This window comes from Clarias gariepinus, unplaced genomic scaffold, assembly GCF_024256425.1.
Source record: "Clarias gariepinus isolate MV-2021 ecotype Netherlands unplaced genomic scaffold, CGAR_prim_01v2 scaffold_31, whole genome shotgun sequence".
NCBI classification, from domain to species: Eukaryota; Metazoa; Chordata; class Actinopteri; order Siluriformes; family Clariidae; genus Clarias; species Clarias gariepinus.
The window spans coordinates 462,501-475,000 of record NW_026520998.1 but is presented as its reverse complement, the minus strand read 5'-3'; the positions used below and the strand labels follow the sequence as shown (position 1 = coordinate 475,000).

The following is a 12,500-nucleotide window of genomic DNA, read 5'->3' as shown; positions in this document are numbered from 1 at the left end:
GTCTGCGGTGCGTCACTTAGCCATCCAGCTGTGCTCTGATGTATGTAGTTGTGGCCCAACCAACAGCCACGCTCCAGTGTCCCGCCCACTTGGCCATTTATAGATTACCCAGGGTGTGGGCGGAGTCAACTCCTTAACCAGCAACGCAGAGACGAGTGCTTCAAAGAGCTCAGACGGTATAAAGTCAGAGTCCGGTTCGTATTGATGGAACTGGCCGAAGACCTTCAACTCTCACTGGAACGAACAAACACACGCCACCAACAGTCAGAACTAGTCATGTGACTTCCTTTATTCTAATTATTTGGAACAGCTGTGTGTCGCCGGGTTTAACAGTCTGTTTTGCTCCTGCAGCAGTCAGACAAACACGATTCTGGAGCTTCTGATCATAAGAGTGTACAGAACACACGAGACACACGACGGGCCATGGGCAGAGCTGCATCTATATCTGTGTTTCCAGTTTGTCCCGGTCAGACATGAGGAGGATTATTACTACAGACTCGTCATTATTGCTCGGCTGCAGCAGTAGACCATCCGATCCACACATTCAACCTCCAGGCTCTTCTCTGTTCTGGCACCTAGAAGAGGACCAGGAGAGAGGACCACTGAGACACCGAGGCCCGTTAGATCCACAGACTGACTTAAAGAACTGACACTCCAGATATAAGATCCTGACCAGGAAGTAGAACATCCACCAAACCTCCATGTGATATTGGGTTAGACCATCATCAGACCATAGACTTCCATCTCTTATGCTAACGGTCTAACCCTAAATTATGGTTTATACTATGTGAAGATTTGGAGGATGTTATACTCCCTGGAAGGTCTTATAGTTGTGTTGGTTCTTCTGAAGCTGTCAGTGCAAATCATGATCATCTGTACCAGGTCAGTTTAATGTTAAGTGTATAAAAGTTCCCTCATTACGGTAGAGTGATTAGATGTACCATCACCGCTAACAACTAAAAACAAAACCAGAGGAGACAACTGGTATCTGTTTAGATTCGTGCCACACGACAGTTAAAATACTGTAAGGCAAAACGCGTAGCAGCATAAACACGTGTCGTTCACGTCTCATTATGAGGAACCGTAAGACTGCTGTCCATAGGTTGAAAGTAGCTCAAATCATGTTCGGGCAAACTGTAAATATTGGCACCTCTGTGACATATTACTATACTGTGTACTGTATACCTAAAGTGGGAACTCCTTTAATGTCCCAAACACGTGTAAATGTCTTGGAGTGAGGACAGGACTGTACGGGGGACGTGGCGATCACTCCCAGCCGAGTGAGAAGTGTTTGTGGTGAAGGAGTGTGTACAGTTCACACACACACACACACACAGTTGAGTCTATTCTGCCAGTAGGTCTTCAGTGATCAGACGTTCCACTCGCGGAATGTTCACGTGAGCGACTGCAGTGAGCCCCACCTCGTCCAGGATCATCACTCACAGACGTACGGACTTCTTTATAACGTTTTCACCGTTCAGATGTTTCAAGTCTTAATTTACAGTAGAAAAATTAAGTCCCTGTTTGACTCGAACAGCCCTCATCATATAAGCACTGGTACACTTCTTGAACAGTGGGTGAACGTCTCCTACACAACACCTTCCGTGGTTCTGTGTGTATAACCGCGCGGTGCTTTATAGTCACTCATCTGTCCGACGTGAGGCCGACCGTAATCCCGGCAAAGAGCTGAGTAGTTGAGGGTTAAGGGCCTTCCCTGAAGAATGGCCCCAGTGGCAGTCTTAGGATTTAAACTCATAACCTTCTACTCACTAGAGGAGAACCCTAACCCCTGAGCTTTACCTCTAAAAGAAAGAACTCTTCATTTATTTTTTTAACTCGGAGTGGATTAGAAGCTCTCGGTAAACAAACGCCCATGCAGCCTCTACAGTGGAAGTATAAAACACTCGGTGCAGCAACAGTCTTTCATCATTCAGCAGGCTTATATAAGACTGTGTCAACAAAATTCTGTGGAGAGAATTGACCAGAAGCCCCGTGTGAACATACAAAAGGAAAACAATATTGTGTTAGAGAGAAAAAAGAAAACCCACTCGATTAGGAGCTGCGTATGGATTTAAACTGCGTCACTACAGACAGCAGCATCGTATATCTCGACCCTGTAAGAAAGTGTTGTGGAATGAATAAGTCGTCGCAAACTAGATGTGGACGGACGACCTGGACGTTCTTGTCGTGGGCGTGATTTCCGGCTTCCGCCAGACACTGGAGATTACAATCTATCTGCTGGAGATGTGCTCCTTGGTCTTTCCAACAGCTTTAGTGCTCAGAGGAAATGAGCAAATATTTGATTGGTCATGTTCCCGGAAAAAGCAGATCGACCTTGCAGTGACCTTGCACGATACAAATTTTAACTATAATCAAAGCAATTAAACAAACACGACAAACAAAGGCAGGTGAGGATTTGTTTAACTGCACCAGTGATGAACACCAGCGTAATCTTACTGCCATGTGCTCTGACTTCCACACTACACACTCATCACAAAACAATAAGAGACGGTCACCCTGTCTCCCCTGAACCAGCGCAGACCGAGGACGCTATCACTTCTGGGTGTATCAGAACCCGGCATGTGATCAGGAGGTTACTGCAGCACTGCAGACTCAAATCATCTGGTTCAGGAACATCAGGTCAGGCAGGAATGCACGGAAAAGGTGGGCGTGTAAATAACAGAACTGGAGGGAAAAAGCTACTTCAGTTCAGCTACTTCTTATGATTAGTTTTGTTCAGCGATTCATGTCTCACCATATCGAGTCCAAAATACATTTTTAACAACAAATTTTTAATTTACACATTTGCATTTGAAATTGTAACATGTTGTCTGTTCCTCTGTAATCCTGCAGGTGGCGTGCTCTAAACTACTCACACAGTGCAGCAGGAGCAAATTATTTACGAGGTTTGTAAAGAAATCGTACAAAATCTTTAAACATGTTTGACTCAAGATATTTATAAACTCATGATAGTTACAGAGTCGACAGCCGCGTATGATATCGTACCGCAGGGTCCGCGCTGATGAAATGACGGTGAGATGGCGTTTAATTAACACAACGGTACAAATGCAAACCAAAAACAACTCAGTTTGAACCTTAATCTGGAGCGTTTATGCTACTCTCCCAGACTCCTCTACGGTGACATGGTGTGTGTGTGTGTGTGTGTGTGTGTGTGTGTGTGTGTGTGTGTGTGTGGCGACACCATGCTCCCTCGGTCCAGGTGTATATACACACTGCTCTCACTGGGTTCGACTTGGCATTCGTTCAGTGTGATGTACTCAACGTTGTTCTGACATCATTTCATAAAAGTCAATCTAACCTTCATAAACAACACAATACCGCCGATGTCCCCATGTCCGAACACAATACCGATGTCCCCACGTCCAAACCTTGCCTAATTAACGTCACTACAGACGAAAATTCCAGCTGGGTTTAACCACGTGTACGCTTTGTGCTGAACGACTGACTCAATACCTGTACGGTGAAGTTACCCTGATGTTGTTTCGTCTTCTCAATGCGAGCCCCTGTCCATGTTTAGCAGTTGAGGACATTCCATGCGGGGACGCGACAAGCACGGACAAGCTGAGGTGCGTCACAGGAAGAAGATCCGTCAGACAACAAACTGTTACGGTTCGTGCACGAGGACAAAATTAACCCCGATTAACAAATGATGGCTTGTGCAGCGCGTCCCTCAGGGACGTCCCTCAGGACCGGAATGTTTCATCACGTGACCACGCGGCTCAGCTAATCAGGAGCGCTAAGAGAGACGGAGGAACTGAAAAATACTAAATGTTCTGTATAAGTCTTTATTTAGATACGTTAATGGTATTTCTCTTTAAACACACACACACACACACACACACACACACACGCAGTAGGGTCAGTGTTGGTGGACAGAGCGATGGTCAGTGGTGGTATTGTCTGGTGTCGGTGTTGTCGAGATACACAACATAAATGTGCTCCTCCCCCCCAACCCCCCCCCCCCCCCACCCTCTCTCTCAAACCTCTCCAAAGGATCTGAGAGCGGCTCAAATCAACCTAACACGTGTGTGTGTGTGTGTGTGTGTGTGTGTGTGAGATAGAGAGGGGAAGAGAGGAGTGAAAAGGATGGAGAAAAAGCAATATCTCTTCTTCCTGTGGATAAAGAGACGGGGGGAGGGGAGAGGACGAGAGCAGCTGGGTGGTCTTTTCCTCTCCGTCTCGTTCTCAAGATCATCGCACTTGAGGTAGATTCCTCTCGAGACACATCATGCAGAAACTGAACAGGATGATGAAAGAGAGAGAGAAAGAAAGAAAGAAAGAAATAACGAGCACACAGAGGAGTAGATACAGATGTCTTTTATAACAATGTCTCTTTTTCCAGCTCGCGCTCTTTCTCTCTCTCCCGCTCGCACACACACACACACACACACACACACACACACAGGCAACAGGCCACCTAAATGGCTGATTTAACTGCTCATTTAAGTTCCTCCCAACCAATCACGTCCTGCCCCTCCCCCACAACATCTATTTATCTCAAACCCCTGCACCTCATTGACTTTAACACACACACACACACTTAGCCTGCATCAACACACCGCGCGTCTCCCCGCCATCGCCTGTGATCGCTAGCGAATAAATCACAGTCGCCAAGGCGATATGCAAAACGGCGAGGAGTGACAATTAAAGCCTGACTAACGAGCTTTTAAGGAGCGCGCTGAAGTTTCATAATCACACGCTAATAAGATTATGCAAACTCTGCCATTCTGCCACCCATATGAAAACACAGCAGACACTCATTTCTGTGTGTGTGTGTGTGTGTGTGTGTGTGAGGAACAGTCTGTGGGTGGGCGGATATTTGCCATATGGTTTTGAGTATCAGATTATTGATATATGCTTATTTATTTAGCATAAGTTTTTAATTTGTGTGTGTGTGTGTGTGTGTGTGTGTGTGTGTGTGCATTGTATGTAGAGTTTTAAACACTTTATATTGTGTGTAATTAACACTGAGTGTTCACGTACTACAGCACTTAAGCGTGATCATTGAGCCAAACCGGCCATGTGACCGAAGTCCAAACAAAATATCTGGAACAAACAGATCAGGACAAATTGTCACACGGTTCAGAGGTTAAATAGAATTGAAAATAAGGAGCAGTGTGAATCAATTTCTATGGCGAGTCAAAAGGACAAAGGAACAGCCCTCAGAGAGGAGGACGGATGTGGGTTCCTGGTTCTTTGAGATGTTTTGGATTGAAAGGCTGATAAAGTATTCGTTCTTTCTTTCACTGAACATGATTGCTTCGTACCAGCGCTCCTGCCCCCTCCCTTACCGCCCCCCACCCCCCCCCCCCCGTCCCCCCATCCCGCCAGTTTTCACATCACTAATACGGTTCGGTACCCGAGAACAATCCAAGAGTCAGACTCTCCAATACAGCAGGTGGCAGTATGCACATGGTTGGTTTGTGATGTGAGAACGGTCAGAGACTGGTCACATGATTACACATGATTGCGTTTCCCCCCTCAGCACCACTTCAGTTCTGTTAAACAGGTAGAGGAGACCCCGGGCTCGTCGAGACGCTGATGATGGAGCCGAGCGTGTTTGGAGAAGCACAGGTGTGATTAAACCCAGTGAAGTATCTGTCCAGTGACGTAAACTTTAAAGCACTTTTTCTAAGTCCCTCTGGATAAGAGCGTCTGCCAAATGCTACATGTAAATGTAAATTAAAATGTGTACCGCTGAACTGAATGGCATCATGTGGTTCGGGTCACTCTGTATTTAAACTAATCATTTTTAAGCCGCAGGATGAAGCTCACTTGGTTAGACAGTCGCCAAACTGAGCAACGTCCTGACGAACCATCACTTAACTCGAGAACAAATGTGAATGTTTAAGCTTTGCAACTAGCTAGTTTCTGTGAACAGACACACGAAGCAAAATCACCACTAAACCAGTCTTTTGTTTTCAGTCTGAGAGATACCGGATATCACAGGGTGTAATTGCGTTGGACGAATGAGAACAAAAACTCTTTTTTTTTCCCTTTGTCTTCCTTCATTCCAATTTTCTCTTCTCCTTTCTCCCTATAGATCTTTTACCTCCCTCTGTGCCTTTCCCACAATCCGTTTATCTCGCTCACTCATGATCTGTTTTCATTCCACATCTCTCTCTCTTTTCTCTTCCTTTATTTCTTCCATCTTTCTGTCCCTCACTCGCCCTGACTCTTTTCTACCTCTGCCGCATTTCCCTCCGAGTGCTGCAAAGGACCAGCCGTCATAAATCTGTCTCTTTATTGCAGCCGCGGAGAGGGGGCATGGTAAAGAGGGAGGGAGGACAGAGTAAGGGAGAAGGAGAGAGAGAAAGAGAGAGATAAAGGGTGAAAGGATGTCTAATCACTGTGCAGGAGACACTGAGCCTGATGTACGAATAAGGAGGAAAGGCAAATGTGGTTAGGGAATGAGGAGGACTCACAAGAAGGGTTGAGGGGGGTGGAAGTAACTCGGGACGTCGTTAACGAGAATAATTTACAAGTCACTCACGAGCATGTCTTAGAATGAAAGAAAAAATCAAACATACATATGCACCATTCCAATGCACATGCTGAAAATCCCACTTAAAATGTCACCACACCAGACAAAGAGAAATGCGAAGGAAACCTAGTCAGATGGCGTGATCAGCTCTAAAAATCCACCCCTCCATTAGCTGTCTATCGCTGGTGTTTAAAATAACAAAGCTAACATACATGACACTCATATGCTCGGGAACAGAAACGTGAAAATTTCATCGTCCTTATGTCAGATGAGGTACAGACGCATCCTTTCTCCTTAAGATAGATGAAGGAACGGAAGGAGATTTTGGCAGCTACAGGGACCGGGGGGCTGCCGCATAGACATTAATATATTAGACAGTGTCGATTTCCTATCTGAGAGCTAGCTGTTGCTGGGGCAACAGCCACTGTTCCTGGCCCAATGCACAACATGAACATAAAATACAGAATTATGGGTGAACGGGGTTTTAGTATATCTCTGGGCAAAACTGTCAAAAATATGTTATAGTTCAAGGGTGCCATCTTGACTTGGTCTTCTTCAGCCCTTTTATAGGAAAAGGCAAAAACAAAATGGAGGGCAAGATCAGACAAATTCAACCCACTGAATCAACTAAGAACTCGTACCCCGCCAGGTCGTTACAGAGAACACTACAGGTTAATAAAATACTGGATCATGGGAAACCACTGCCTTGAGGAGAAACCTGCATCCAAAACACCTAATCCGGTCCATTCCCTAATCATTAATCTCGCTTCCTCATCTGGAACAACGTAACGTTAAATCAGTACAAAGTGTTGGAGTTGCCAGAACCAACCAATCCACATGCAAATGTGTTCAAGATCAGGCGTCACTCTTAAAACTAAACTAAACAACACTTGAGACGTTAACATTAGCTAGTCCACATTAGTAGATTAAAACGCAGAAAAAAGGCTGAACAGAACATAACCAAGCATCTTACCGGTGCATGTTGCTGCATCGCACTGTATGGCAAAGTCTGACTGAGTACTTTCTGCTTCATCATCATCATCCTCTTCTGTTCTTCTGTCAGATGTGCTGTCTGCCCAGGCATGGGACCTTGAGAAGGTGGTGGCCCCCCACCCTGTCCCCCTGCCCCCTGCATATAGGGCATCATGGGATTTTTGACCTGATTGGCCATTGGTGGGGTCATCCGTTGATTCATGTGGTCAACACCACTAAAATGACTTAATGGTTTGGTGTTGTTGTAAGACAGCTGCTTGTTCAAGGCATTCTGGGCAGCCATGTTGGCAGATTGTTGCTGCTGCTGTTGCTGGTTCATCATGTTCATGTGGTTTTGTGGGAGGTAGTTGTTTATGCCCGGTTTGGGCCCCATTGAGTTCGGGGCATTAAAGCCTTGTGGGTACATCATGGGGCTATTTGGTTTGTCAGGGTTGAAGGGACCACCATAAGGGCTTGTTGGTGCTCCTGCAGGGGACCAGCTAGCTGCCTGTGACTGCTGTTTCTGCTGAATGAGCTTAGCACGTTGCTGTTGTTGTGCTGCCATCTGCTTAAGCTGTTCAGCTGGTGAAAGTTCGGTGGTTGGTGGAACAGGAACTGGGACTTGTCCGCTTCCTGCTCCTGCTCCAGGACCTACTGGTGCTACCGTTGTTGAACCTGGGGGTCCCACACCAGGACCAGGATTCATCATAAATCCATTTCCAGGTCTGGACGTCTGTGTCTGGGCCTGTGTAGGGGTTTGGGGAGAACGAGCGATGCAGCTAGCGGGAGACCCTGATGCCATAGCAACTGCGGGAGACTGCTGCAAAGGTTGCTGAGGTGGTGTGCCATTGGCAGCAGTGGCGAATGGTGGTCCAGACGAAGCTGGTCGAACTTGCGGAGAGTTCATCTGTGTCTGTGGCGGGTTGTTGGGTGCTGTGGCGACTGGAGGTGGTACAGGCTCTTGCAGATTCTGTGTTTGCTCGGTTGTTGGCCGACTGAAATCCGCAACCTCCTTCTTCTCCTCAAAGTCTTCATTAAAGAGGTCGTGCATGTCATCTTCAGGAACCGTGTTTGCCAGCTCGTCAATCAGCTCCTGCCACTCCTGATCATTCAGGTTGATGTCAGAGAACAACTTGTTCTGATTGGACAGTGAGGTGTCTGAAGATTCAATCCCTGTTGTGTCGTCCAGAGGCTCTTGTTTCAAGTCTTTTAGGAGGCTAAAACCATCATCTAGATCCAAAGATCCGTTCAGTTTAATGTCTGGCATTCCACCATTCTTACCCAAATCCTCTGCTCGCCCAGTAATATGGTTGTTACCATTACCCATTGCATTATTAGACGTTGTGTTGCTGCCTGGAGGTAACGTGGGCTTGATGTCCATTTGGTGAAGTGGTGAGATTGGGGGTACGCTGTTAGGCAATGTGCCTAAAGAGTCCAATCCACTGTTACCCTCCTTACGTAGCCTCTTTGTAGTGGGAGAGTAGCTTCCATCACAGATCCCATTCTGGTCACCATTTAAAGGAGATCTGCACTGAGCACTGTCCAATTTTCTTTTGACTGTCTCTTGAAGCTGAGGGAGAGAAAGAGAAATTATTCAATTTCTTTAAATTTAAATTCACATAAAATTTGACTGTATATTTTGTTAATATAATACCTGTATACAAGGTTAATATCTTTGTGTACAATAAAAGGTAACATACACATAATTAGTTTGTTTACTCAATTAAACAATATCACACTCTGGGTCATGCTGTATTGCTGGATATAGCACGGCTGCGTCGGTACTCTGTAGCCGACCATGGAGGTGGTGGACAGTCCTGACAAACTCACCAGATTTACTGTATATTTACACTTATTACACTTTAGAATATCAGCTCCGTTAACTCCAGGGTTCTGGGGTCGAATCCCAAATAGTGTTAAATGGAAAGCTAGACCACTATGTAGGGTGTACAATCCCCCTTGTTCCACACTCCAAGTAGTGCCCTTGATCAGGGGTTAGAGAGGGATTTGGGATTCAGCCTTGTGTTAAAAGCTAGTTAGCTTTGTAGCTAAGCGTTGGCCGTGAACAGAACGACGCGGACGGTTCAGAGGCGAATCAGAAGGACTTAGAAGTGATGAGTGCAGAGACGGCGTGTTTTTTTTGACGCCATAACGTTATCAGATGTGTGTTCTTACTGAAAGTGCTTCTGTGACTGGGTGTGAATGTGGGTTTAGTCAGACAGCTGCTCTCTCCTCAGTACTGCGGACCGTACAGACCTACTCTCACCCACGCTGAGACACACAGGTAGTGTCATTAACCACTGTATTGTTGGATAAGAAGCTGCTGCGTTTTTGGGAACGTTCTGTCTGTTTGAAGCACCTCAAAAGATCTGGAAGTGCAAAAACCTGCTTCAGAACTTAACATGTTAACACCTAACATCTGTATAAGGTGCAGTGGTGGCTCAAACGGTTCTGGCTGTGGGTTACTGGGTCACTGATCAGAAGGTCAGGGGTTCAAGCCCCAGCACTGGGAAAATTGCTACTGAAAACCTTAACCGTGCTGCAGGGGGCGCTGTATCCTCGCTCTGACCCCAGATTTCTTACTAGGATATTTAAAGCAAACATTTCACAGTGCTGTAGAGTACATGTGACAAAAAATGAAATACTATACTACTATACTAAACTTGATGAGTGAGCAGGCGGTAACACACAGGTAGTAGTGTACACGGGATGATAAATCAGAGGCGAGAGAAATCTTCTAAACTGGGAACACAGTTCGTAATTTACCCTGACATTTGTCCACTGAGGTCTCACTCCGTATATATAAAGTGGAGAACGGCCGCTGTTCCTGCAGCTACGGGTGCTGAAGTCTGTGCAGACGCTTGTGTTTAGAGTGAGACGTTCTGAGGGCTAATTACACTCGCGTTCAAAACCGTTAACCGCTCCTAGCTTTACGGGGAGCTCGCGCTGAACGGAACTTCACTCCTGGCAGTACATCATTTTGTGTATCTAAACTAAATACATATCTCTTCGTTACACACACACACACTCACACACACACTCACACACACACACACGTTTCTTTTTAGGCTAGTCCCAGGGAGAATCACTCAAAGAGAACAAGGTGATGATAAACTCTAGTTAGCACTTAATCATTATCCTGAGTGTCAGACTGAGCAGAAACACACTGAGAGAGGGAGAGAGAGAGAGAGAGAGAGAGAGGGAGAGAGAGAGAGAGAGAGAGAGAGAGAGAGAGAGAGAGAGGGAGAGAGAGAGAGAGAGAGAGAGAGAGAGAGAATATCATGTGCAAAATGAAATGTCACTTATAAAAGGTTTATTGTTCACACATGGGCAAGTCTCTATCACATTTGCCTTCTTTCGCTTAATTTGTCTCAGCCATTAAGTTCTGTCTAAGCTGAGCATCGCTGACAAGTCACACACACACACACACACACACACACACACACACACACAAATACACAGCTTAACAGAAATACCAGCTCTGAGTAAAACATAAATATGGCTTATAGTGTTTAATAGATCGTTTTCAAACATTTGCACAAAGACGAGTCAGTCACACAAGGACAATCGTTCAGCAGCTGAACAGAAAAAAAAACAGACAATTTAAAAACCAACAAAGCCATAAATGTATTGTTTATTAGAATTCTAATGGAAGCTGCCGGAGTGTTTGTCCGCTTCAGCACAGCGTCGCCGGTTTACAGCAGGCGTGGCACAGAGCTAACGATAGACAATATTGATGTGTACGGAGTGACAGACACTTGCGGGATGAAGACGAGAAAAAGAGTATTAAAGGAGGTGAAGAGTGTCTCTTGTCCCTCGCCACCTCTTCTTCATCCCTCGTTCCATTTGTACTAATGACTCTCACAGTCAACACATTTAACAGCCCGTTAATTACAGAGGGTGAAAGCAGGCGAGCGTGTGTGTGTGTGTGTGTGTGTGTGTGTGTTAAAATGAGCGCTTGTCTGCGTGTCTTCGGGTGCATCTTGGTGTCACGCCACGCGCATAACTGAGTGTGAGAGAATAAGACGCGTAGCGTGCATATGTGCGGGTTAATTACGGAACGGCGGTGAGAGCATGAGTGACAAATCTGCCTGATATTCAGCTTGGATATGCCACCCACCCTGTTCCACAACGCATCCCTGCAGACACGTGTGTGTGTGTGTACGTGTGTGTGTTTTTGAGAGAGAGAGAGAGAGAGAGAGAAAGAGAGAGAGAGAGAGACGCCCCACACACGCGCCACTCCGCTGAAACATGCCAAATGAGATTCTGAAATAACGAGATTCATGGATCTTCTCTCCAGCTCTCCTCCGAGGCAGCATGTCTTCTCCCCCTCCTCTCTCTCTCTCTCTCTCTCTCTCTCTCCATGAAGACTGAGATCATGATGGGAAACAAAGGTGACTCATGTTTACTCAAAAACCTTATCTGGACAGGTAAACCAGATCGCTGAGATAAACGGGATAAAACTCGGCACAGATCTTTCGGCTCCTCTCGGTTTCCATCGCATTATCTCATCTCTCTTCTGTTTCTTGCTCACATTCGCAGGTGTGTGTGTGTGTGTGTGTGTGTGTGTGTGTCTTGGCATAAGGTGCAGGTGTGTGTGTGTGTGCGTGCGTGTGTGTGAGAGTGTGTGTTGCAGTTGTATGTAGGTAGGTCGCGTTCCCTCATCACTACACCTCTGGGCGGGGTTGCCACGGCAACCGACAGCACGACGCCTGTCGATGCTCGTGCCACTTTATCATGCCGTAAAGACGATTAGGCTGCGTGTCAGTCACAACACCCTCCCACTCAGAGAGAGAGAGAGAGAGAGAGAGAGAGAGAGAGAACAATGCACGCCATCCTGTCCTCCTCTTATTTGTCATGTTGGTTGGCCATTTCCACTCCTCGTTTAGCTTTTAGCTGCATGATAACGGCTAATACGAGCAGCACTGTCGTTCTGTTCAACAGTAAAAATAATCACAATAATAGAAAAAGGTATTACTTTAAAATCCATTAAATGTGACCTACATTCCTGTACAGGATGAAA

General features: G+C 46.0%; 1 protein-coding gene across 2 annotated transcripts in view; it reads right to left on the bottom strand.

The window, feature by feature from the left end:
* The window catches only part of maml3 (mastermind-like transcriptional coactivator 3), a 151,090-nt gene that overhangs the window by 52,736 nt on the left and 85,854 nt on the right, over nucleotides 1-12,500 (bottom strand). For both annotated transcript variants that reach the window (XM_053490746.1, XM_053490747.1), the window contains exon 2: nucleotides 7,479-9,047. In XM_053490746.1, coding sequence (XP_053346721.1) covers nucleotides 7,479-9,047 — 1,569 coding nt within the window. The remainder of the gene's footprint in view (nucleotides 1-7,478; nucleotides 9,048-12,500) is intronic.